Source organism: Dicentrarchus labrax, unplaced genomic scaffold (genome assembly GCF_905237075.1).
Source record: "Dicentrarchus labrax unplaced genomic scaffold, dlabrax2021, whole genome shotgun sequence".
Taxonomy (NCBI): Eukaryota; Metazoa; Chordata; class Actinopteri; family Moronidae; genus Dicentrarchus; species Dicentrarchus labrax.
The window spans coordinates 14,655,383-14,682,716 of NW_026136711.1; the positions used below are offsets into that span (position 1 = coordinate 14,655,383).

Sequence of the window (27,334 nt, forward strand, 5' to 3'; positions counted from 1 at the left end):
CCTGCTGTTAAGATGCCCCAGGAAGCCCCAGGAAGCCCCGGCACTCTCCATCCAGCAGTGAGAGCTGCATAGATCCAATTCCTTTTCACTGTGTGATGAGTGTCTCTTCCCCGCAGTCAGAACCTGTTTATCCAGTCCATTGAGCAGGGCACTTTCGGTAAGCTCAAATTAATTTAAATAGCATATCCGGTCTAAACTCTCAAAATAAAGGAGCCTAATTATTTCAAATTATGGCAAGTCACTTAAGGCCATTTAATGAGTTTAGTTTTCTGTATTTTCTCTAGAAAAGCAGAAACAAGCACTACAGACAGGCCTAGGTTTTCAGATGAGATTTCTCACATTCTTGTAAACCTGCAGTTTAAGTCCTATTCCTCGGGTCCCAGAGCCTTGAACATTTTCATGCTTGTTACAGTTGAAAGCTAACACTATGGTGTCTTGACAAAGGTGGTATACTACAAAAAGTAGGTGACTCAACAAACCAGCATGCAAAACATTTAAGGTAGATGTGTTATTTCCACTGTAATAATTCTTCTTTTACTGTGAAATGTGTGAAACATACTACGGCAGCTTAATCATAAATATACCAACTAGTTGGAGTCTCTTTGGTTTACGAATTAGGCCAGCTATATCCCGAATAAATTTGCTGTACTACCCGGACTGAAACCACTGTCTCTTTTTTTGTGTCATATCTCTCCACCTTTCTGTACTCACTTGCAACACTTGCGCTTTTATTTTGAAGTAAACACACGCCAATTCCTGTCTCTGCGTGTTTGTGACTTGACCCCGGAGCAGCGTGGCTCGACCTGAGGCGGGCGGGTAGAGGGAGTGTCTGCTGGGTGTAGGAGCAGTCTGACGTCTCGTTACTGTGAATGACTTTTAAAAAAAACACTCTGACAACAGCACAGCAGGCGAGACGACCGCGGAAACCTGAGGAACAATTTTCTTTTGTAACTTCTTCCCGCTTCCTTCCTTCCTTCCTCCCACCTGTATGACTGCGTGAAGACAAAAGGTAAAAAAAACAAAAAACTAACGAAATGTAACGTTACACATGTTAAGCGTCGGAAAAGTTCCCAGAGCTGATGTGAAGAGCAGGTGCACCGTCTTTATTGCTGTTTTTCTAACGTTACATCCTCATTGTGATACTCTAAGTCATCCTCACTAAACGCTGACAGCTTAGCGTGAACTAAACGTAAAGTATCGTTCATTTATCTCCGTTTCCTTTGTCCAGCAGCGGAGGACACACTGCTGGTTCAACGACTGGGAGGTCATTGTTGACGCGTTTATTAGTAACTTATTAACAACCCGAAATTAGACATATGTCCCCATATAGCGTTAATGTCACCGGTTATTGAGCGTCAGTACATTGCGGTGTTTCGCTCTGTGAGGACTAGACTGACCCCGGGGGGGTTAAGTGGTTACCTCCTGACAGCATCACTCAGAGAAGTAAAAGAAGAGTACGGTGGACATCAAAACGAAAGGCACCGAGTGTAAAAACCTTAGCAGGGCAACAGGCGCACAAAGCAAACACAGATAAAGAAACTAAAATCCCACAAGCTAAGGGCTGCTGCAGGATGAGTCCTTTTAGTCCATGAATGTGGCCTAAATAAGCAACAGACATCATCCATCAGCTGCAGCTTCATCTGCTAGACAGTGTTTGTTTCTCAGGAATTCAACTGTAAGAAAAACAAAAGAGGGGGGGGGCAGATAGAAACAGGACGAATCATTTAACCTCATTGAGTGTCAGCTTTAGGAGTCCCTCTGAGCCCATTACACAATATCATGCACACCCAGAGGTGTTGTGCTGTTTGAGCACTGCAGCAGAAAAAGATTGCAAAACACACATCACATGCAACAAAAAAAAAGAAAAGTTCACGCACACACTGACTGTAATCTGGAATCAAAACAGTTTGTGTGAGGCAGCAGGGATTGATATTGTGAGCATTTGGCTGACACATTTAAACGCACAGTATTAGGCCGTGGGGTGTGGAGTGACCGGTTTGTTCAAAGCTCTTACAGGTAAAACCAGATGACGTGCTGCATATACAATGCCTGTGGTATCTAGTGTTACACATTTGGAAACATTACTGTTATCTTTTCTGCACGGTGTGTAAATCCCCTTTGTTTGGGAAAGTTGAGTTTATTATGCTCATGTGACAGTGCTTACAGAAAAAGCTTGTTTATCTTTCAGGGGTTTCGGTTCAGTTGGAGATCTGGTGTGATTGTGTCTCCCCTGCAGACCATATTGGTGATGTGTGTGGTGACTCATCATGCCTCCTTCAGTCTCTGACAGCATTTCTCCCGTCAACCTGTTTTGGTTCCTTTTTTAGTCATTGTTAATATTAGGTGGGGTTTAAAAAAGGACAAAACTGTCAAAATCCCATATTATAACAGTGTAATATCACATTTCTTGTCCGTAAATGTTATCATTTAGCAATATTTTACTATTTGTTAGGCTATGAAGACTTTACTTCACGATTTCTATGTATAATACATTATCAGCTTGTCCTGAAGGGATCTGAGTAGCGTTACCTAATCACACGTCCACAACTGTGTACTGGCTGGGTGCACTTTGAAGTGAAGTTATCAAAGATCAACAGCCAGAGCGTAGTGACCTGTTATTAGTTAGATATGACAAATATATTCAGGAGATACAATCTTGAAATGTAGTCCATGTTGCTCGTGGCATAAAGAAATAGTTTGTCCTTCAAAATTGTGACCAGTTGGACAATACAGGGACTGTTGATATACAGACATCACCAATGTGACAACAAAGTCACCCATGAACTGTCTGTGTTCATTTAGATTGACTTTAAGTCAAGTTTTGGAAATCCTGAATTCAAGATGAGCGCTTTACATGAGGCTACTTTACATTACACTCATCCCCCAGGATGAAAAAATTACATTGTCAGGTCAGATCTTGACTATGTGGGAGCCATTTAAATGGACCAATTTTGTAGAAAAGAGCCCATATTGTTTTATTTAAAAACTACACAGAGGAAGAAAGGGGCTTAGTAAGAAAATAAGAAGAAGGAGTAATGCGATTTACAACAATAGCAACATTGGCTGCATCTCGGCTGAGAGTGTTTTTTTAATGTGAATATGTAGTTTGCTGTATGTGAACACCTCCTCTTCTCTTTCAGTGACTCAGTTATGGAGAGCTCCATTGAGTCTTCCCAGACTGGTGGAATCTCAAAACCCAAGCCAACTCTGGCCCCCAAACCTCGGCTCACTCCCAAGCCCTTCTCTCTGCAGAAGAACACCACCATTCGCTCCATCCATGCCCCAAGGACGGTCACTGCAACCTCAAAGACATCAACACAGCAGACTGGAAAATCTGAGGCCACAAGTATCCCCAAACCAATTTTGACCACCCCTGCTCAGCAACCCACCACCTCTGATTCCAAACCCAGCTCTGTAAGTGTGCTCACCAAAGATCAACCAAAAACAAACAAAGAAAGCCAACAAAGTCCACATGGAGAAGACACTCTTGATTCTAGTGTTGGAAAATCAGATCCAGCCCCACAAACCACTCCACCCAAAGAGACACCCAAGTCCAAGCCGATCCAGAAAGACGACATCATCGAAACAAACCACAAAGCCCCCGCGGATATTGTGACTAACTCAGTACAGAAAGACGGAAAAAAGGAAGAAGATGAAACTCAGACGTCTGTCGTTCAAAAGCCTGAAGAATCAGGCGGTGACATTTCCTCTACAGCCAACCCAGCGTATCGGAGGGGCAGCACCAGGAAGCGCCTGTCTATGGAGCTCACCTCGAAGTTTGAGTCAGCTGGCTTATCCCTGCCCCCCCAACCAAGTGTTACCCTCTCTACAACCAGCACCAAAGATGATGCAAACAAGGCAGTAAAGGAGTTTTCAGAACCAGAGCAGAAACAGACAACATCTGAGCCGTCAAACAGAGAGAGTGAGGAAGATTCACCGAAGGACGATTATAGTGGAGGAGGCAGTATAAAGCGCAGAATCAGTCTTCTGTTTGACTCATCGTCGAGGCCAGAGGTCATAACAAAGAAAGAGGAGCCAGAAATCATAAATAGTACAAGAGGTGTAAAGGAGAGAATCAAAAACTGGGCCGCGGACACAAGCTCTGAGGGTCCGAAGGTCGAGAAGAAGCCTCAAGCTGTGTCACCAACTCGCTCTAAGAGGTGAGTGAGCCTCCTTCCATCTGTGCTGTGTTTGGCTTTGTGTTGAGACATGAATAAAAGGATAAGCACATTCTCTTGCAAGTGCAATCAAGCAAGTTTATTTTAAGGTTGATGGCACAGATTATTGTTGGCTGTTATTGGCCATGGTTATACTTGTCATTTCAGATTTATCTCTTGTGATCAGAGTCATGCAACCTGTCTACACTTAAGACTTTCAATGTGAACTCCTTGTTTATCTTTATGCACAATATAATATGTATTCTTTGGGTACAATTGGTGCTACATTGGTGCATAAACAATTCACACTTCCTTGGAGAGAGGAAGGTTTTTCAGTGGGTCGTAAATGAATAACTTTGCTTGCAATATCAAGATTGTGGCCAGATTTATGTCCTCAAATAACAAAGTTTAGATAAGAGTGCAAACCAGGCCACAATTTGACTGTGATCGTCACTGCATTGAAAATAGTAATACAGTGTCCTCATAGTTAAGTGATAACAGTTTGAACTAAAACTTCCCAGAGAAAAAACGGAAATTCTTACTTACAGATTCATTTCTCAGACCCGAGCAAATAAAATCAAAACAATCAGAATTTCTAGATACAACTAGAGATGAGTGAAAGTGAACCAACCCTTTAAAGTAATAGTTCAACATTTTTCATAATAGACTAATTCACTTTCTTGCAGAGAGTAAGATGAGAAGGTCGACACCACTCTCATGTCTGTGTAGTAAATATGAAGCTAGAGACAGCAGGCAATTAGCTTAGTTTAGCCAACCTAGCCTGTCTCTGTCCAAAGTCTATAGAGGTCAGAATTAACTCGTGCATCCTGGAGCCAGGCAAAGAAGTAGTTCCAGCATGAAACTTTTCGTAAAACCAGAACATGTCACTTTTGCTTAAATTAAACAAACAAAAAAGATATAAAATACTGATCTTTACATGTGCTAGTAGACAGGTCTTTTGACAGGGACATGCTAGCTTTTCTCCCTGTTTCCAGTCTTTATGCTAAACTAAGCTAACTGGCTATTGGCTATCGGTATCAATATTCTCATCTCAACTCTCAGCAAGAAAGCAAATTAGGATCAAACTATTTCTTTAATGTGACCTGTTATGATCCAATGGGCTTGGAAGTATTGACATGACTGATGGTCTGAGCACTGCCATGGATCTTTTAAAGCCATCAGGATCAGTGAAACCTTTCACCTTGAACTACTGTTATTTCTTCCGTAGCTCTGAGCCAGCGACTCCTCCAACAGCAGAGAAAACACCCAGAAGTCCACCTGTTGAACCCCCTGCAACAGTGGCATCGTCCAGTCAGGCGGTGGATCTTCCTTCCAAGGTCTCACCTGCTGAACAACCAACAGAGACCCCCGTGGAAACATCCAAAGATGGTCTCACTGAAGTTAAGTCATTGGAAAACTCAAGAGAGACATCTGGACAGCATATAGAGAGCAAATCATCAGAGGGTGATGTCCAGCTCCGCAATCGCATCACATCTACAAGCCACACTGCCACTGAGGGAGACTCGAGTGAGGGTGCTCAGCACACTCTAAAGAGGGACAATGTCAAACGCCGCTCTGTTCGCTTTGGTGTCGTGGAGAGTGATGATGGTGGACCTCCGGTGATCCTGGGCTCAGATTCTGATTCCAGCGAAGAAGAGAAAGAAGAAGAAGAAAAGGCTCCTGAGGATGAAGCTGAGGAGGACATCCCTGTTTCAGTGCCTGTCTACAGAAGACTAGGGGTTCTTCAGAAGAAGGACGATGAGGTGCAAAGGCAAGAAGCAGAACGACTGAAACATTTGGAATTTGAAAGAAAACGGCGAGCAGAGGAGATCCAACAGGCGAGACTTAAGTTAGAGGAGGAGCAGAAAGAAGAAGAAGAAAGGGCGAAAGAAAGGGCAAGGAAGAAGGAAGCGCAGGAGAGGGAAAGAGAGAGGCTGAAGGTGGAGGCAGCAGAGAGACAGAGGAAGGAAGAGTGGGAGAGAGAAAGGTTGAAAGAAGAGGAGAGGGAGAGGAAGAGGCTGAGAGAAGAAGAGATGGAGAGGGAGAAACAGATGGAGTTGGTGTGGCAGACACAGAGAGAAGAGGAAAGAGAGAGGGCCAAACAGAAAGAGGAGAGACTTAAACAGGATCAGGAGGAGAAGGAAAAAGAGAGATTGAAGGAGGAGGAGAGAAAAGAGAAGAGACTGAGGGAGGAAAGAGAAAACCAGCATCTGAGAAAGGAGCAGGAGAGATCAGTTCAGGAACACGAGGAACACAGATTGGAAGGGAAACTGAGAGAGGAGGAAATGAATAAAGAGAAACAAAGAGAGGAGGAGTGGGAAAAAGAGTGGGTGAAAAAGACTGGGAGGTTGGGAGAAAAAGAAGAAGAGATGGAAAGAGAGAAAGAGTTGGAGATGATGTGGCAGAGACAGAAAGAGGAGGACATGGAGAGGGCGAGACAGAAAGAGGAGAGACTCAAACAAGAGGAGAGGGAGAAAGAGTTGGAGCTGAAGTGGCAGAGACAGAAAGAGGAGGACATGGAGAGGGCGAGACAGAAAGAAGAGAGACTCAAACAAGAGGAGAGGGAGAAGGAAAGATTAAGGGAAGAGGCGGAGGAAAGAGAGAGGCAGAGGAGGCTGAAAGAGCAGCAAGAAAAAGAGATAGAAAGAATGAGGCAGATAGAAATGGAGAAACAGAGAGAGGTGGAGAGGAGGGAAGAGGAAAGGAAGAGGCAGAAAGAGGAGGACATGGAGAGGGCCAGACAGAAAGAGGAGAGACTCAAACAAGAGGAGAGGGAGAAAGAGTTGGAGCTGAAGTGGCAGAGACAGAAAGAGGAGGACATGGAGAGGGCGAGACAGAAAGAAGAGAGACTCAAACAAGAGGAGAGGGAGAAGGAAAGATTAAGGGAAGAGGCGGAGGAAAGAGAGAGGCAGAGGAGGCTGAAAGAGCAGCAAGAAAAAGAGATGGAAAGAATGAGGCAGATAGAAATGGAGAAACAGAGAGAGGTGGAGAGGAGGGAAGAAGAAAGGAAGAGGCAGATGGAGAAAGAAAGAGCGGAGGAGCTGGAGAGAAAAATGCAAGAGGAATTGGAAAGGAAGAGAGCACAAGAACTGGAAGAAAAGCTAAGAATGGAGGAAGAGAGAGAGAGGGATGGGTTGACCAGCAGGGAAGGGCAGAGTACGGTGGAGGAGGGAAATTTAATCAGCTTTGACTCTGAAGATGCGCCTCAGAAGACACAATCACCATATTCCCCCTTAGCAAAAACATTTGAGCCCACAGAGAGTCCAAGCGATGTTGTTTACGATGACTTTTCCGTCAAACAGCCTCTGATCCAGGTGGATTATGATGATTTTTCAGTCAAGCCAAAGAGATGGGGCTCACAGGCTAAAGCAGAAACAAGTCAGAGATGGGAGGCTGACCCTGTGGATAGACAGGAAGTGGACCTGCTGGTGCCACTGGATGTCAGCCCTCTGGAAAACAAAGTGCCAGAACAGGTGGAAAAACCAGACAGTCCAGAGCCTACAATAGCCCAGGAAAGTATGGAGGAAGAGGAGGAGGAGCAGAGGCCTGAGGAAACACAGCTCATCTCCATGGAGGTGGGGGAAGAAGGGGAGGAAAGGGAGCTAGAGAGGGAGGAAGAGGAGGAGACGAAAGGAGATGAAGAAGAAGAAGACACGCAAGAGGTAAATGCACCTCGATCTGCATCCACAGCTCGCACACCAGCACGGTTAGATGAAAGGGTTAATTGTTCAATTACTCAGAAAGGGTGAGGTAAAGAACAGAGACAGGAGTGTACATGTAAATGTGGTTATTTCACCACTGAATCATATCAGCCTGGCAGCAACACACGCCTCACCTGCAGCAACACATTACCATTCCTGTAGCACAAGGAAAAACATCCTGTCATACTTGCTTCAGCCCGAGTCTGTCACAGCTTAAGAGTGTGTGTTTGTGTGTGTGTGCAGGTGTGACTGAGTAATGAAACACACATGGCCTGAAATCTATATCTATGTGCCATGTGTCAGTAGCATTATCTGCCTTTTCTGACGGCGAGAGCGTATTTCTTCGAATAAAAAAAAATACAGAGTGAGAGTGACAAAGATTGGTGTTGACTTAGGAGGTGTGACGATAAAAAGACGCAGCTGTGAATGTGCATGCCTCTCAGTTTGTGCTCTTAAGTTACCACTCCTGAAGATGATATGTCTCCGATGAGAAAAAGTGAAAATGTATTTTTTACTTGTTTTTCCATGTCGCATATACATTTGGTTTTGTGCAAGAGCAGTCTAGCACCATCAGTCAATTCATTCCTGGTTCTCTGAATCTTCCAGGCAACTGTAATGGTACATCAAACTGCATGAACTCAACGTCTGGTCGTGTATTATGTAGGCGAGCGGTAAGAAGTCAAACAGGAAGTATGGTTACGACTTCCTCTGCATCTGTCTCATGACTGTCTCTTTCATTTTGTTTTCATTTGTACATTAAGAAAACATTTATTTTCAAACGCAGTTAAAAAAAAAAAAAGACATGGCAGGGATATATGAAGGAGTGGTGGATTATTTTACATGGGCATCTTGGATGGGTTATCTCCAGCAGCTGTGGGTGAGTGTGTGTCGCGTTGTGGTTTTACTGTCAACTTCAGAGCTACTTGAGTGATTTACACCTCTGGGAGGTTCCACCCTATCTGTTTTAGATACATTTGTGGTTAGTTGTAATGCAGAAAGCTAGCCTTTCCCAAAACTGTAGCTCACCATTCGACTTGCTAGCTGTTATTAGCACCATTTAGTGAACTATTTAAAGCAACATTGAAAAAAAAAATGCTTGACTCAAGGTCTGTGGCTAAGTCAAGTGTAAGACAGTTTTATGTAACTTATGGTCAGATAATATGACATTATGTACCATGAGACAATATGTCGGTCTTCAGAGATTTTGCCATATCTGTCCCTTTCACATCTGCTTTATAACAAGCGGGTGCATCAAACTACTTTTACTTTTACTTTTAATCATTTTTCTGTTGTTTAGAGGTATAGTTTGACATTTTGAGAAATAAGTTTATTCACTGTTGTGATGAGAGTTAAATGAGAAAATTGATACCACACTCGTCTGTATGATCAATACTAAGCTGGGGCCAGCAGCCAGTTAGCTTAGCTTAGCATAAAGACTGGAAACAGGGAAACAACTAGCCTGGCTCTGGTAACAAAGGATAACAAAATCAACACCTCTAATGTTTGCTAATTAACACACGATATCTCATTCAGACTAAACCAAGATAGCTATTCTTCTGTCTTCATGCTAAGCTAGGCTAACCACTTCAACCATCAGTGTTGTGTATTCTTCTGTGTCCTGAGTGGTTGTAGATAGCGGTAGCTTTTATATTTGGTGTACAAACATGAGGGTGGTATCAATGTTCCTAATCTAACTGCTTGAAAGTGAATAGAGGTATTTCCCAGAATGCCAAACCGTTTCTTTCAAGGAGCAGTGTGAGAGAATTAAGTTGCTTTATTGGCATATTCATAGGTATGATTTTATTAGCGTACAGTCACCTGAAAATAACAATCATTCTGATTTTGTAACCTTAAAATGAGCCGTTTTTATATACAACTTGCTAATGAATGGCTAACAATCCTAAGATCCTTCCTTCATTAGAGGAGTAAACGAGGATGTTTTTTGATATTTTTGGCCAGTGAAAATCCATTTAATCACTCATCATAAATTGGAAGAGTGATTCTTCTAACACAAAACACAAAAATTCACACTGAAATGCCCAGCTGCAGTTAACAAACTATGTCTGAGTGCATTTCAAGAAAGACCCACAAACAAACGTCATGGCTGTAGAGCATGAAATACAGTAAGTAGTCCTTATCAGTTGGAAGTGTAATAATCATCTAATGCTGCTGGGAAATATTTGCCACCTCAGCAGTGTCAGAACACCTAAATAAAAGCCTACACACAGTTTAAAGTGCAAGGTACATTATATAACTAAACGAGCATCTTCCAACAGAAATGAACAATAAAAATCAGGCTAATGACGGGGAAACTTGATCACACTTAACCAAGACAACGGACAAGGAAGCAAACACGAACCATTCAATAAGAGTACATGAGCAAATGAACAGCTGACGGGACCCTGCCAGTCAAGACACATCGGTTCACCGCCTGTTTGAACATGTAACATTTTTGCAAAGCTAATGAAAACACTGAACCCTGGAGCCCTGAACTGTGTGAGTGTATATATGTGTGATATTGTGTTTCTGTGTGCTGCATGCACACTTCAGCAAACAAAACCAATCCAAAAAACCAGTGAGCTACTGCAAGGGTGCAAAACCATTTAGCTGCTGTAAGGCTGTTGGTATTGAAGCTTTGCCATGTCATGTGAGTACAACCCTGTTTTCACCACTGAGAGGCGCTGCTGCTCTTAAAAAATTGCTTAACTTCCTTAAGTTTGTCAGCTTACACTGGTATAATATGGCCATCATAACACTAAACAGTATTGTTGATTCAATACCTTATTTATGCTGCAAGAAAACCTGCCCAGCAAAGGCACTATTGTGTGGCGGGGAAAAGCTTTTTTATTTTGACAGAGCAGAACGAGGAAAATGTTTACTGGGCAAACACAGGCTGTGCAGCCAACCGTGCTGCCCTCATTCAGGCTACTGACTCAGAGACAGACAGACAGATGGATGGATAGATCTTATAGTGAGTAGAGCCTGGTTGCTATGTGGTCATCATGTCCTCATTTGGATCTGGTCAACAGGGCAGCGTGTCAGAATGACCATACATGGTGCCCCTCTTTCTCTGTCTCTGTCTCTCTACTCAATCTCTCCACCCCATTTTGAGAGAGCCCGTCACCCCCCTACACACACACACACACACACACACACACAAACACTCTTTCTGGCACACATAAGACACTCAAAAGAGGATGGGCTAAACCACAGACAAGAAAGTTCACATGCCCACTGTCCATTCGTCAGTCATCTAGAGTGCTTCTTGTTGTTCAAACTTTCTCTCAACTTTCCAAAAGTAGTCTTCCTGTTTCCCTCTCTTCCCTCTGCCTTCTACCTCCTCACAAAGACCTGGTTCATTCAGTTACCTGCATTTACCTACAGGAAGAGTGCAGAGGAGGGAGGTACAGAAAGCACCCTGGCCCAGCCTGCCGCACCTTCTTTCCTTTGGGATTTTCCACATCCGAGCACAGACCTCCGCTTTGTTTTGACGCACTCTGAAATCACTCAGTTCTAGAGGAGATAAAGGGGTGATCTACCTCTCTGTACCTGGCTTTGGATGTTTGGAGTGGCACATATTTCCCACGCTGCTTTTCCTTTTTTTTTCTTTTTCCGAATGGAAAATGGAGTCGTTATGTGAACTGGGACGTAGGTACACAAGCAAACAGGCTTGACTGTAGCAGGACAAATTCCAGCAAAAGAGAGACAGAGAGTGCACATGGGAAGAGGTAATCGTTGAAATTGCTGTGCGCAGGACTAAAAGCTTTGCTATTTGGTTTACTTCTGAAGTTGAGGCAAAAAAAGGACATTTTTGATATAGTGAGTGTCTTTAAAATGGATGATAATGTGATGATGGGAAAGTCTTTCTTCGGGATGCTGCTGTTTAGGATGTCACATCCATCATAGTGAAGGCTGCAGCGCAGTAGTGTTGTCACAGTGCAAACACATGGTTGGTCAGACCATTTACTTATTCACTGACAGCAAATAATAGACTGTTCCAGGAAGTTTGTGTGACCTGAACCATAAAAATATGGAGAGAGGATGGATCCTACTCAGATGAAAGATGGGCTACATCTCGTTTTGTCTGATGTCAGAAACCTTTTTACAAAAGACAGTTTGCGGCGTCTTTACCTTCTGACAGAGCCAGGTCACAGACCCAGCTTTCTGACTTATCCACTAAATCCCTTCAACCCTTACAAAGCTAAACCTCAGTTTCTCCAGTGACCCAGTTCCCATGGTGACCCTGGTGCTTGGACGACCAGCTGTGTGAGCTTTTCAACCATGCAGTACTTTGGAGGGAAACTGTCAGCCGCGCAGCTGCAGGTGGCGGGCTGGGTGGGCAGCGTGCGGCGCTCCTTGCAAGGGGCTCTGGAGCTGGTATGGGGCACCACAGGAGAGAAGCAGGAAGAGGAGGATAAAGAGGAAGAGGAGGAGGAAGAAGAAGAAGATGGTGGAGATGGAGAAGGAAGGTTTCAGAGAGCCATTTCACCGCTCCGTAGCTTCGCCAGACGTAGTAGGCGATCCCTGCGTCGCTTCTCCATCAGGAGTCGACAGACTCTGCAGAGGAGAGCCACTGAAACCTGCTCTGTAAGAGCTGCTGTAGTAACCCAGCAGATGTCAATTGATGCTCTCAAATGTTCTGTTCTTATCATAGCCAGGTTCATAAGGAATAGAATTAATGACAATCAGATTTGACACAAATAGCCTCTAAAGGTTTGGCTAGCTCACTTCAGTTGACGTTCGTTACAATGATAAATGAATATAGCACCTCTTAGGGCCTGGGTCTATCACATTATAACCCAAGGGGTTAGCTGCTCTACAGTTTGCACCAAAGCGCCATGCATCCCAAGTAACTCATTCCCTGGTCTAATATTTCCACATTCATGTGTCAACAGATAACCATGCAAATGTAGAAAGGGAGTGCAGCAGGCGGTGGCAGTCTGTTTCAGGAAGGACACAGTTATCTGATAAAGTTGTCCAAATGTAGTGTTTTATCGGTGGACATGCGTGCCCTTTCCCTCGGTGTCTGTGGTGTGTGTCAGAGATAAAGCAGAGGACTATAACAAAGTGTGAGACAGTTAGACAGGGTTTATCCAAGTGTGGCTGTTTTGTCTGTGCCCTCTCTATCTGTGTCTGCCTTTTGTTCTACAGGAAATATGCTGCCAAAAACAGCATGTTAGCAGATACATATATCTGAATTAGTTTATTTTAATCCCTTGATTATTCTTATCATCATCTGCTTTGGAGATAAAACAAATGTAGCTTAAAGTGCCAGCTGCAATACAGGAGGCAGTTTTTATAGTATATGCATGCTCAAGACTGTCTGTAGTTTTGAAGTGTTTACATATAGTTTACTGTACTATATGTGGGTGTACTTGCAGAGGAGACACAAAGGCAAGTATAACCTGTAGGCTTTCCACTTTTAATTTGATGATTCGTCACTTTCCTTTATTAGAGGTGATGTTTTATTGACGGTCTTCATCGATTATTCTGAATTAGAGTCTTGGTTATTTGTTCTCGTAGCAGATTTACGATGTTATCTTCTCCACCACACTTTAAACAAGTTGTCTAACACATTCCAGTGCTTGTGACAAAAATGTGATGGAGGTAAACTATAATAAAGCCAACTCTGTTTTGACTTGCTCATCCTCTGCCCTCCCGAGCATACTGTACTGGCACACCTACACATACACATTTTGAGTAGTGCAGTTTATTGCAGGTGTAGTTTTTAACATATATTTTTCTTATGTCTGCATTTATAGATGTTGTTGAGTTGATAGTTTTACTGTAATCCTACATGTTCAGTTAATACTGAGCCACTCATAGTGACAAACCCACATGGGATTGTTACAGTTCCCCTCAGCCTTACAAAGCATTTTAGAGTCTTTTAGGTCATTGTTTTGGTGTTACTGTTTTAGTGGAGCATTTAGCTGCTAAAAAGTAAAATAAGTTGATGGAGGCTAAATAAATAATGGACTTTAATTTGTCAGGTGAACAGATACACAACTCTAAAGGAATGCTAATGTTCTGTATCTGCTAGATGTAGATATATGCAACTGTTTGCTAATGTTCCACTATATCAACTCTTTAAGGTGATAATCAGTCAATGTCGTGTCGCCTTCTGCTGCCTTCAAGTGGTCAAAAGTCAGTTTCTGCTGCCTAAAGGCATAATATTTTCATTCCAGGGTGCTTGTGAAGTTGGCCATCTCTTTTCGACTTGAGAAAAGTGTATTGCCTGTTTAATTTCAAATCCAAAAATCCGACTGAGATGCACTTGGCTCGTGGTAGAGGCTCCTCTACCAAGAGGAACTATTTAGAAAAGGAATTTAGTTTCTCTTTGTATTCACTTGAAAGCTTTGGGAATATTATGAAAGGGAGGTATTATAGTAGAGTCACGTGTACTGAAAAATTATGTAAGTAAACAATGTTAAAAACTTTGTAAGCTGCAGTGGCTACTTCTGTAATAAAGGTCAGACAGACTCAGGATAAATACATGAGGGTGGAACCTGTAGACTGTGTCTCTGTTACAAACAGACTTTGTTTTCCTCTGCAACTAAACTGTGGTCTGTGGTTGTAGGAAAATCACCAGAAGCCTATTCATTCATGCCATGATGTTGCCAGATAACAGGCATTGTGCAAATGAAGCTGCTCTGTGAGTCCAGTGTAATAAATGGACTTATGAATGAGATGTGTATGAAATATATGGAGGGTTAGGGATGTTTACTCCAGCGTTGTTTTGTATCCAGGTGACAATAACACATCTAAACATAGGGATGCACCCTTGACAAAATGTGAAGTGAGCTTAAAGGAATGTTTGTGAGGGAAGTGCACAGTAGTTGCTTTTGTTTGGAACGTGTGTGTGTGTGTGTGTTTGTGTGTGTGTTTGCGTGCGCACCGATTCATTCCAGCATGTGGGCGTGACAGCATGAGTGTGTTTGGTGTGTCTGTGTGTAGGCATATAGGTGTGTAAGCCTGTGCGTGTGCGTACATGCACATGCTCATGGTGTTTATTGAGGACAGCCCAGCCTCTGTGACCGGCTCATTAAAAGATGCATGCTTGGCTGGTCCTTAGTCTCTCCCTCTGTAGTTAGTGATCTTGGCTCAGCACACGGTCCATTTTCTCCCTGCCGCAGCTCCACAATGTGAAGTTCTAATGTGCGGATTTACAGATCAAAAGCGCAATTACATCACGTTGATTTTCTGTGATCAGTCCAGCAGAGAGATAGGTAGAGTGGTGGTTATCTGCACATGCTTAACATGAAACTGAAGCTGAGTTTAGCAAGTGTGTCTCACTATATCAAACACTTCCTTCATTTTTTATCTGGTTCTGTTGTATAATATGTTTTCTTGTTAATTTCCGAATTTAATTTTCTATCTGTCTTTCTGTCTCTCAGACACAGGTCAACAGTTATTGCACAAACGGTAAAGACAAAGATACGGATGCTTTGATAGACAGCGAGCCAGACCAGCAGAATGAGGCCTGTGAACAGCCATCTGAAATTGACAGGTAGGAGGGAGGTTATACTATCACACAATAAAAACCTGACACACCGAACTGGTCTGACGTCCCCATTGTTTCCTTACGTGGCTTCATTTCCTTCATCTACCCTGACGGAGACAGACAGGATCAGTGTCATTCTTTGTGTTTTGTGCTGAAGCTGTGGCTTCATATTGAGGTGATTTGATTCAAACTGAGTACACCTGTAAATAGAAGCCCTATAGCTATCTGACATTGAAGTCCTAAAGTAAGTAGCCTGAAGGTGCAGTTTAATATGTAGTGTAACCTGTGATAACCCAATGTTAGTTGGTTATCATTAGTTACTTGTTTGACTCTAAATCCATATGTGATTTGGACTTTGCAAAGACAAAATTTAAATATTCCACTTAATGAGACATGCAATTTCTGTTTTTCAAACATAAATCCAAGTTTAGCAGCAGACTAAAATGTGGTAAGTGCGTTCAAGTATTTTCAAGAGTTGAGCTCCCTGTGCCCCCTTGTGGTTAATAGACCACAACACAGAAACTCAGAAGAGTGGAGCTTTGTGAAATTGGATTAAAAGTCCTCCTGAACCTGAACTAAAAGCATCTAAACAATATCTTTTTCCTTCTCATTTCAATGAGTGTTCACACATGATTTTAAATAGCTTTCTTTCTGTTCAGTCCAAAGCCCGTCCCTGACCACGTTCCTGAATTCTCCACTGAAGACATTGATACCACTGATTTTCACACAGTGGCAGAGCTGGCTCCATTCCCTGAGGTTGGTCATTCTGTCTTTCCTCCCCCTTTGTGAATGGTGACACTTGACGTCTGTAACCTCCCTGCAAACATTAACATATAGTTTGGTTGTCACTTTGCATACCTACCTGGGAAAATGCATCTGCATTGCTCTAGTGTGATGGTCTATAACACACACCTGTGAATACAGTGTATTCATTTCTGTGTGTGTGTCTGTGCACAGAGCCCCACTCCTCTCCTGGACACCAGTGCACAGAGATCAAAGGCAGATCTTGGAAAGAGGCGAATTCGAACACGTCCATCACGCTCCCTCCGTGCAGGCTTGGCTCCGAATAAAAGCCCAGACTGGAGGACCCGTGACTCCACAGGTTATTACAGCATTCATGTTATAAAACACATTGTTACAGGACAAAAAGCACTGCGGTAATGCTGATTTGCTGCATGTTCTGACCATCCACTATGTTTTTAGATGAAAAGGAGGCCTCTTTTAAGCGAAGGGAGTCAGACTCCGAGGAGGAGCAGCCTAAACCGAAGATAGTCTGTCCTCCTCCCACCTCTCAGAGAGTCCCCATATTCCCTGGTTTGAGCCCTGCAGCCTTAATTGTAAGTTTGATAAGAACTTTCTTACAATATATAACTTGATACAAATGGGTGCCATTTGTATCAAGTAAAGTGTACTTAACTTGCTCCCCAAGGCTCAGATAAAGAGGAGAACAGGTGGAGCAGGCACTGGAGGAAGAGAGGAACCCGAAGAAGACAAGGGAAGAGAAGAGAAGGAAAGTCAGAATCAGGAAGTAGCACCAACTCCCTTGCAACTGTCCCGCTCTCCTCGCTCTGTCGCTCATCTTGCTGGGGCTGCACTAGTGCTGCCTCCCTTAGGCGGCACGAGTGGAGGGTAAGAAAAGCATGCATCAAAAGAATATAAAAATCCTTGAAATTATGAGACAAATATTGAAAATTGGGAACGTTTTTAAATTACGACACTCCTCTGAACTGTGATTCTGTGTGTCATTCAGTGCCGCCTCTTCTCCGGCTTGGCTGAAAGAACTGAAGTCTAAGAAGCGTCTGAGTCAGTATGACAGCGAGGCTTAGCCAGACACAGGTGAGTGACATGGAAGAGGTGATAATTAAAATACTAAAGATAGATTATTTGCTACATATCAGTATTTACAGTATCGGAAAATTCCTTGTCATTTGTAACCAAATTTTGATATCTAAGGAGTAAATCTCATCAGCGTGGCATGCAGGAAAACACTACATTATCATGACTTTCCTATTTAGCAACTTCATGAGTGACACCTGTGAATTGCTTGTGATATGAAAGCCATTATATGATTTAACAGGATCAGACACAGGGGTGCATTGAGCATGAAAGTTTTGACATGTTTGACATTTGGCTTATACCCTGAATTACCGTAGAAGTGAAGGCATCATTAAAAGGGACTAATTTGCTTGTGAGTCATAGTGCAAGACAGCTTAATAGCTTCGCAATAATAGAAAGTGAACGGTTTAAACTTTCTGCCAATGCTGTCAAGAAGACTTATGTAACTTAATGCAGGCTGGGACTAAACTGACAGCAAAGACAAAAACAGGAAATGGGCCCTGTCTCTGCAAAGCTTTCTCTTATCATGATTAAAACTGCATAGTGGGTAAAGACGTCCTCATTGTACTTTAATGCCGTTTCCTCTGCTTGATGCTCTTCTACTTGCCTGTGGAATTGCTACTTGCAGCTACATTTCGCTCTGATCTCCAAATATAGTTAAGTGAAAAGGACATGTGGATGTAACAGGGTTATGAATTTGAGTGCCACTTGTTCCACCTATGCTAAAAATGAATGCACTCACGGTGGAGTGCTTGCAGATAAACCCATCTAACAATTAAGCAGGGTTCCCAGGCACCCTGGAAAAAATTTTTTAGACTAGTTTTCCAGTCATGGAATGACCTGGAAACCAAATATCCTGAAAATAATCTAGGTCCTATGTCCTGGAAAATGTAATGGTATTTTATCCCCTCACTCAGATGGACTATGTAAACCTGGGTGCGTATATTGTTGTAGCAATCTTTTTGCCGTCGAGCTATTGATGTTATGGTTAGAGCAAAACTGTTGTAAGCTATAGTCAAGTTGGAGGCCGCAGCGGAACAATTTGCTCTGGTGAGAACAGCCAAGAGTGGCACAAAAGCAAGCTAACATGGATTGTCCCATAAACGCTGAGCTCCTATTTTTAATGAACCTGGGACACATAAAGGAGAAATAAAAAAGTCAATAATCCATTTGTGAGCAAGTGCTGTCCTGTGTAACACCTGGAAAGGTCCTGGAAAATGTTTTCTTAAAAACGGTGGGAACCCTGTCATGTGATAAATGTTGAATATATTACATAAAGTTGATGCCTCCTGCAGTCTGTGATTTGGAAACTTTTCTTTATTTCCCTCCCTAGGAGACATTGTGCGTTGCTGTTCAGCAAGAATCAATCCATCTCAGCTGCTGCTGCTTGTGACACACCTTACCATGATTGCTCCATTTTGCACTTTGAGTGCCTTATTTTGGACCTTTAATGAGATATGCAGGAGGAGGGATCACACTTTTGCTGAAAATACGCCATCAAGAACTTTTGTATCTTGTAAATTAAATGTGGTGCCAAGGCTGTGTGCCAAGACTGTGATGTGTTAATGCAAAGTATATATTTTATCTACTGTTATACAGAGGCTCAATGGAGGTGTAATACCCTTGTGTAATTTAGAGCAAAGCCATGGACTGTCTTGCTGTTTGAATGTGTCCTTTATATACTGGCAGGGACTGATGACACTAGGCCTTCAGCAGGGTGTCTACCTTCACACGAACACACATATGTACAGAAAATACTGAATATAAATAATGGATTGCACCTTGTGTGTATTTAGGTTAAATTGTACAAAATGCTTTTTACATTATCTTTCCAATCACAGATTGTCTAAAGTAAACCTTTAAGCACTTTAAACTTACCGTCCATGTAGTACATCTAAGCAATAGAATCATCAAGTACCTAACTATGGTCATGGTCAGTATGGTAACATGGTCATGGGAACTTTTCTTTTTGTCACTTCATGAATGTCTGTCTTCTCTTTCAAGTAAGGTTCCACAACACTTTGTGGTTTTATTAAAATGCCCAGTAGCAGGTCAGAACATCAACAGTGAGCTGGTGGGAAATTTGGGGCATGCTATAACAGAATCACATCAAGTGTGTTCTGTTAAATCTTTAACCCAGAAAAATTAATTAATCTGCTTTAGATTCTATTATGTGCCTGTTTAATGTTAAAGAATAACCCATCATCAATGCTGTAATCATTTATGATAAACATACTGTATGATAAGAGGAAATTTGAGGGAATTTTATTAAACGTTTTTCTATGATATGCAATCGTGTGTGTTTTTTATGGGAAACTTGCACTTCACACTGCAAAAGGCAGTGGAAAATGACAAAGCATATGCATATAAGCAGTGGCGGATTAAGAGAAATGTTCATGGGGTGGCAAGATGGTCGGATGGAGACTTGTGGTGGAAATATATGCTGATTTAATAATACATATCAATATTTGCTTGGAAAAGCCCCAAAATGAGGACATTTGAACTAAAAACATTACATTATTGTGGCATATTAGTGAAATATTGAATAGAAATATGTAAAGGTGGATTTAGAAACCAACACATCGTTTTATTTCCAAATCTTGAGGCATTTTTTAAAATACATCTATTTTCATTTAACTTAAGCCTATCATTCACCTAAAATATGGCCATAACAGATCATTAAATTATTTACTGTTTAAATTGGACACCAAACTGGGGTGGACAGAATTTTTTTATGCCATTGTGCCACCCCTCTAGATCTGCCTCCGCACATGAGCATATAAAGTAATTTTAAAGATACAACTTGGAAATATTCACAACAATGCTGGATGCAGCTTTGTGGACGCTGGATGAAGAGAAAGGTAAAGAAACAGGTAGAAGACAGGAAGCTGAAGAGCAAGATAGCTGGGTGGGGCCAATACTGCTGAGTGAGACTGATCTCTGTTCATTCTCTTGGCAGGCAGTCAGTTTGTGTGCCCACTATAGGATCATGGTCAGGATGGCAGCATGGGCAGCGCTGGGCAGCGGTTGCCAGTGTGCCAGGGACAGAGGGGCAAGCCTATTGAGAAGCAGTGTGATGGACACAATGGGTGCGACAGACTTGCTGCATCAACAGGCTTTTTGCTGCTGTGGCCAGAAATAAACCATAAATACCCCCACTGGCCTCCACCGACTGCTCGCCAGGCCTCCACGCCCACACACACCCTCACTCTGACAGACAGAAAAAGAGAAAAGAAAGAGGAAAGACGGAGAGCGTGGCTTGTACCAGGTGCAGTGAAGCACAAGCCATCCAGGTAAAAAGAAACAAAGATCATCCCTCTCTCCAACAAGCCTTTCTCTCTCACTCTCTCCCTGTCCACTCTTCTATCTGCATCCAAATGCTTGCTTCTTAGGTAGCATTTTGTACACAATTAATGTGTTGTTCTTAAATATTAAACTGACACAACTGGGATTTAAGTGAAATAAACAAGTGTGCAAATGTCTGGCTGATACATTTGTGAAAAACAAAACTATAACCAAGCAGCACATTTTGTCAATTGTCCTGCCTGTGAAGCTGAATAATGTTTCTTCTATGAATTTAACAACCTAAGAGTAAATCTAATCTATCTAATGTAGCACTGAACAATGTAATTGCTGTGCTTTGTAGAGGGAAAATGACAGAACAGCAGGGAACCCCAGACCAGCTGCCTGCAGAGAAGGGCCAAGGAGGGGCTGGAGCCACATATAAGGTACCCAATTGAACAAGTACGACTAACATGCACAAATGAATGTATGTGTTAGAAAGAATTAGAGATACCATAAATTAGGACTTTTGCTGATGCAGCTTTCCAATTGTTTTGCAGTTGGTGGTTTTTGAGTTTGAGAACTTTCGTGGAAAGAAGGTGGAGTTGTCTGGAGAATGCAAAGATGCATTTGAGAAGACAGAGAGAGTTGGCTCAGTCATCGTGGAGTCAGGACCGTGAGTAATCCACTTCTCAACAGCTTTTACTGCATCTGCATCCTGTTCTAGAGTTGTTTATCCCTTGCTCGGGATTAATGTGTGCACTTATGTGTAATTCTCTCTGTATTGTCAGATGGGTTGGGTTTGAGCGTCCAGGCTTTGCAGGAGAGCAGTTCGTGCTAGAGAAAGGAGAATATCCTCGGTGGAGCACCTGGACCAACTGCCAGAGTAGCTACAACCTGAGTTCATTCAGGCCTCTCAAAGTGGTCAGTATTGTTAGTGTGACATTAGCAGATGTTACCTTCTGTCAATTTTGCTCAAACCTGTTGTTTTTGTCCCCAGGACAGTGCAGATCATAAGCTGCACCTGTTTGAGAATGCAGGCTTTGAAGGCAGGAAGATGGAGATTGTTGATGATGACGTCCCCAGTCTGTGGGCTTATGGTTTCTCGGACCGTGTGGCCAGCGCTAAGGTTATCAATGGAACGTAAGCTGCAACCTTCCCAGTGATCAGTATTATTTATAGTAGATGTAACTGTTTTTAAAGAGAATTGAATGAATGTGTATGTTTTATAAGCATGGTGTTATTATGTAACCCTGTTCACTGCCCCAGAAATGTTATACACTCTTCCTCTTCCCTCTCAAGGTGGGTGGGATACATGTATCCAGGCTACAGAGGGCGCCAGTACGTGTTCGAGCATGGAGAGTTCAAGCACTGGAACGATTGGGGAGCCACTGCACCTCAGATCCAGTCCGTCCGACGTGTGCGGGACATGCAGTGGCACAAGAGAGGGTGCTATATTGCCCCCACCCCTGCCCCTGCCCCTACACCTCCCAATCCTAATCCCAACCCTAACCCCAACCCTACCCCAAACCCCAATCCTAACCCTACTCCCCACCCAAAACCCCAAACTCAACCCCAAGCTTAACACTACACCTCCAGCACCTCCTACACCAACTGGGGCAGGCTGAAGGCAGCTGACCCGTCCCCAGTCTCTCCACTGCACCCCCTGTTAGTCTAGAATATCTGACCATGCAATTTTGGAAAACTGGAAATATTGAACAATAATGTAAATCCGTTGGAAATAAAGATTTTGGTCCTGATTTTGGTCTGCAAATAATTATTGCATGTTATTTATTTTGCTTAAAGGAATACTGAGGACTTGTTTACTGAGAGTATTGTATGATTGCATGATTGTCTATGAGGCGAATAAAGAGCAATAGCAATCATTTAAATTGGGAAACATCATTAAAAAGAGTGTGGTAGTTATGGTACGTTAAAGGGGCACTCAAATTTTACACACAAATGTAATTTTAGGCACGGTACAACAATTATTGGGGTAGGGAGGGAGGCTGATTCTTATGTTTGATTTTATACAAAAGCAAGAACCAGCCCAGCCTTATTTATATTTTCACAAATGCTAATAACACACTGACTGACAGCATCATCAGCACGGAGAGGAGATAAAAAAAGAGAAACGGCACAATATGCAAGGAGTCTATCGCAAAGCTTCCTAAAATAACACAGATATTTGAAACAACAAATCTCATTAGACAGCAAACATTCCCTCCCAGCTTAGTGGGAATCCTGCAGATCATTGTCAGACATCTCCCACATCATGGGGGCTGCAGGATCAGCACCTTGGACAGTGATCATGGCATACATTGTGCAGAATGTCATAAAAGATCCACCAGTAAAGCATCAGGACACTGAACTAGGCCAATCCATTAATAGTCTTTAACCTTTATCACCACTGAACTTTATTTCACAATAGTGAAGTTTTCAGTTTGTGATCCAGAAGCCTCGGGCAGATTGCAGATAGACGAGCCTGTATGACTGTATCACTATTTTAAATCATATCTTTTTTGATTTCTACAAGTCTGAAAAATCTCATTGTGCATTACAAAAGGTGGAATGGTTTTATACTGATGTGGTGTGAAAGCAAGATGCAATGGGTTAATTTACTATAGTTATAGTCCGGTCTGAAGACACATTATCTTGGGTGCAATTTTTTGGATAAATTAGATTTTAAGTTTTAAGTTAAAGCACTGAGAGGGTGTATTTGCCAAATAGCACCAACAGATATAAACACTTCAATTTGCACGAATCCATTCAGCAAATTTTTATATTTTATTTGAAATATCTCAAAACTGATTTAATTATTTGGGCTGAATTAGTCCAATGTTATCTTAAAAGTGTAAAACCAGCTGTTGCATTAAGGGACTTGATATATGAAGTTGAATCAACTCACACACTGATAAACACTATACAGTCAGAGTTGCTTTACATTTTCACCGTTTGAAGATTCAGTTCTTTATTTGACACAATGAAATTAGAGCTGCAGCTGTTCCTGTTAAAGCTACTGTATGTTGTACCAGAATTAGTTCAAAGACAATATGAAAAAAAAATAAAAATGTTATGGCCCCTTACTTTAATGTCTTCTGTAGTTCTGGGTATTTACCAAGCATACGAAAGATGCCACTGGTTGCATCCCAGGATGTAAGTGTACTTCTTTAGAGCTTGACTCATTGAGGGCCAGAAATAAAGTTATCTTAGCCCCTGTTGCCTTGAATTTGATCATTCTTCTTTTAAAAAAAACAAAAAACTAAATGACTGGAGTTGCCCTTTAAAATTAGTGTCTTATGTGTACCAACAAAAAACACCAATAGTGTAGTCACAGTTAATATTAAGTCCATACATTCAAGTCCAAACTACTTCCTTCTGTAAAGACGCTTCCATGAGTCTTTCAGGGCTTCAGTCATTGGTTTAAAACGACAGTTAGACCCGCCCACAGAATCCCAGTGATCCAATCAAAGGCCGCCTTCATTCAGCAGGCTCGAGAGGTGGGCGGCAAACGCGCAAAATTTGAAAGTTAACCGGAAACAACGTTGACCGAGAGGAAAACAGTGCGCTCTCTAGCCCGTCAATGTGTCTGTTTGTATCAAAAACAGAATTATAGGTACCTGCATGGCAGTCTGGTGAGTAAACTCACACCGTACTGTTGTGTCTCTGTAAATATGACGAAAGTTATCGTTGCGTTGACGCTCGTTTGTTAGCGGAGTTAGCAAACACTAGCCAACGTTACGTTAGCATGCTAACAGGACTCATTGTTGACATTTGTTGACACAGTTTATTTCGTTGGTCTCTCTATAACCTCATACCACCACCGGAGATATGACATTCGTTAGTTAACGTGTCACATTTAAGTAACTTGCGTGCTTCGTTTTACTTTTACCTAATGTGTGTCATTCGTTCAGGTTATCTGTTGTCAAGAAGCCATGTTGAAGTTCAAATACGTGAGTCAGGGTAGCCTGAAAACGCTGCCCTCCTCTGCAGACCCCATCACCAGCCGCAGCTCGAGACTCAATCAGGTGTTTCAGGTACAGTTATTTTATATTACCGCTGACTTTTTACACATCCATCTCCTCTAATACAGCTCAAGTAACTGCCACAGTAACTGCCAGTAGCTGACTTCCTTTTCCTGTGTTTATGTATTGTCTCCAGGGCCGAGTCAGCCTGTGTGGGCTACAGGGAGGATGCACTTTAGGTCGGGAAGAGTTTCTGGAGGCTCTGCTGCTACTGTACCAGGAGTGCGCCTCCCCAGAGCTTATGAAGATACACCATGTGGCAAAGTTTGTCAATAAGTGTAAGCATCACGCGTAGGATTTCTTTGTTTCTTGATATTTCTCGGTCCAGTAGTTCACATTAGCTGATACAATCTGCACTTGTATAGGTTTTAAAGACCATGATACATTTATCCTGTGTCTTGTTCACATTTTTACAGTATAAGGTGACATTACCCTAAAATAGCTCACTAAAATTCCACAATTAGCAAATATAGGCCATAAAAACAACATTGGTATGTTCTTTTCAGCACCTCTCAGGTTTTAAAATAATTTATTTAATACTGATACCAGAAGTAATATGTGCATGTAAGTGAATATCTATAATAGAATAAGGGCTTGTATTTGTGGTATGTTTTCACATTTTACATCCTAAAAGTTTGTTTCACTTTATCAGAAACCATGGATGTTAAACCTGTGTGTGTGTGTGTGTGTGTGTGTGTGTGTGTGTGTGTGTGTGTGTGTGTGTGTGTGTGTGTGTGTGTCTTGTGAATCAGTTTCTGAAGTGGTCTCAGAGCTGCGGACCCTGCAGCCTTGGCTTGATGACTTTGATGTGCGTGCAGTGGTGGGTCGTGGTCGTTTTGCTGAAGTCCAAGTGGTCCGGGAGAAGGCCACTGGGGATGTCTGTGCGCTGAAAGTCATGAACAAGAGCGTTTTACGCACTCAAGAAAATGTAAGTTGAAATACTTTAACAGAGTAGTAGTAAAATATAGACAATAAATGTTAAATTGTTTTCTGTCTTTTTATATGGATGCCATTTTTATATGTCACAGTTGGAAAAACACTGGTGAACATAAGAAATGTAAACATGGGTGAATTTCATTTAGCTGCTTCATTTTCAGGGCACTGACATCGTACATGCTGTTTACGCCAATGTTGATAGTAACACCTGTGCTTTTCCTGCTCTTAAGAATCAAAATGTCTGTCTGAGCATTTCTTTCAACCAAGCTAAAGCCAAGCTCAGATGCTGCTGAAAGTTATGATTTAGGGATAAGAAAGGTTCATCACTGAAGAAAAATGACAATATAAACCTAAATAAGAAGATCAATTCAAAAGAAAAGCACAACTTCATTTTTATCTCAAAAAGTTTTACAAAAGTGTTGTGTTTTTAATTTTTGCAGTATCCTCCTTGTGATCATTGTACTGTGTATTAATCTACTTTGGTGTTCCAAAATTGCAGCCTGAAAAGGGCCACTGGAGGGCGCTGTAGGGTTGAAACACAATCTGGGTACATTATTTCACAGCTGTGCACTCTGGCATGTGACTAATAGAACAGATCTGAGTCAGAATAGTACATGAGCTGCGACAGGAGTCTGAAGTGAGCGATACAATGAACAACTTGTATGAACATGAAATGTTATGTTCATGCCTCCTGTGACTACTTTGCATTTTTTTTTAAATTACACCCCACGTATAAAACTAGCAACGTGAACTGAAGCTAGGAAAGGAGGGCAGGAATTCTTATTCTTCAAAATGTTTGATATGAGCATTAAGATGGTTGAAGTGTTTAAGACAGATGAGTTTATGTGGCCGGTACACAGTAGCAATTTGTGTAGCACTGCTGTTGCATTTGTTTCATGTAGATATACTGATTATATACTGTTTCAATTGGTCTCCAGATGGTTTTTCATGAAGAGGAGCGGAGGATCCTTTCACTGAACAGCAGTCCCTGGATCCCACAGCTTCTGTATGCCTTCCAGGATAAAGAACATGTCTACCTGGTGAGGCTGCAGGGTTTCTTCTGATCTTGAGGATGAACTGAAATTAATATTTTACATCAATTTCTCCTTGTCAGAAGAATGTTTTAAGGGTCTTTTGCAAACGGCCATAGGTCGGAGGGGAGTAATGGGGTAATAAAAATGCCAAGCAAATGACACACACTGTGTAGGACTTGTTGGGAGTAATATACATTTTAATACCTAGGGTCACAGTGTAGGCCTTTTATGCTGTAGTATCAGTCTGGAGGTAGTCTTTTAATATGAACTGAAAAAAATATTAGAGAGATCAAAAAGATGAATTCACTCACAGTAGAACCAACAATGTTATGGTTTCATATTGTTTATAATAGGAGATTAAATAAATATCCATTATGTTATTTTCTAGGTGCTCTTTACACAGAGTGTAACATTTTACAAAGGTGACTGTTTTTAATGTCAACGTTTATATGAATTGTTATTTAACTGAGCTGAGACCTGTGTAGCAGCAGTGGCAAGGAATGATCCACTGAGCCTTTCCCAGTGGTGACTGTTAATGTTATTTGGTATATTCTTACATTGGTTGATAGTTATTGAAGTCATTTTATACTCCTTAATGTCTTCATATATGTTTAATATATTCTTCCAGCATTTGTAGGGCAATGTCCTTGTTTGCCATCAAATCCACAGTTAGGTGAGAAGAATAGTCTGGATGTGTTTATTTATACTCCTAAACTAGAAGCAGGGAGAAAAGGCAGATTTCCTTCAAAAGTGAAAACAAATCATGAATTCCTATTCATGTTTTATGCACAACATAGCTTTTATATATGTATAAAGCAGTGTACACGACAGCTGTATTGGAAGGTGTATGGGTTTTTTTTGT

The 27,334-nt window shown here is 41.9% G+C and overlaps 3 protein-coding genes across 9 annotated transcripts in view; all 3 read left to right on the forward strand.

Moving 5' to 3' along the window:
* The first annotated feature begins 843 nt into the window (after positions 1-843).
* On the forward strand, positions 844-19,483 carry LOC127371595 (calponin homology domain-containing protein DDB_G0272472). The gene is made up of 10 exons (XM_051414475.1): positions 844-1,009; positions 3,141-4,160; positions 5,386-7,819; positions 15,253-15,365; positions 16,019-16,115; positions 16,317-16,461; positions 16,563-16,696; positions 16,789-16,988; positions 17,110-17,195; positions 18,529-19,483. The coding sequence occupies exons 2-9, from the start codon at positions 3,151-3,153 to the stop codon at positions 17,183-17,185; spliced, it is 4,209 nt and encodes a 1,402-aa protein (XP_051270435.1). The 5' UTR covers positions 844-1,009; positions 3,141-3,150; the 3' UTR covers positions 17,186-17,195; positions 18,529-19,483.
* Positions 19,484-19,602: 119 nt separating this feature from the next.
* Positions 19,603-22,237, forward strand: LOC127371596 (beta-crystallin B3-like). The gene is made up of 6 exons (XM_051414476.1): positions 19,603-20,488; positions 20,842-20,923; positions 21,038-21,153; positions 21,269-21,401; positions 21,478-21,620; positions 21,780-22,237. Exons 1-6 carry the CDS (start codon positions 20,202-20,204, stop codon positions 22,060-22,062), a joined length of 1,044 nt encoding a protein of 347 aa, XP_051270436.1. The 5' UTR covers positions 19,603-20,201; the 3' UTR covers positions 22,063-22,237.
* Positions 22,238-24,016: 1,779 nt separating this feature from the next.
* The window catches only part of cita (citron rho-interacting serine/threonine kinase a), a 40,577-nt gene continuing 37,259 nt past the window's right edge, over positions 24,017-27,334 (forward strand). For all 7 annotated transcript variants that reach the window (XM_051415440.1, XM_051415443.1, XM_051415442.1 and 4 more), the window contains exons 1-5: positions 24,017-24,112; positions 24,392-24,514; positions 24,639-24,780; positions 25,255-25,430; positions 26,377-26,478. In XM_051415440.1, the coding sequence (XP_051271400.1) occupies positions 24,413-24,514; positions 24,639-24,780; positions 25,255-25,430; positions 26,377-26,478 (522 nt within the window). In that variant the 5' untranslated portion in view covers positions 24,017-24,112; positions 24,392-24,412. The remainder of the gene's footprint in view (positions 24,113-24,391; positions 24,515-24,638; positions 24,781-25,254; positions 25,431-26,376; positions 26,479-27,334) is intronic.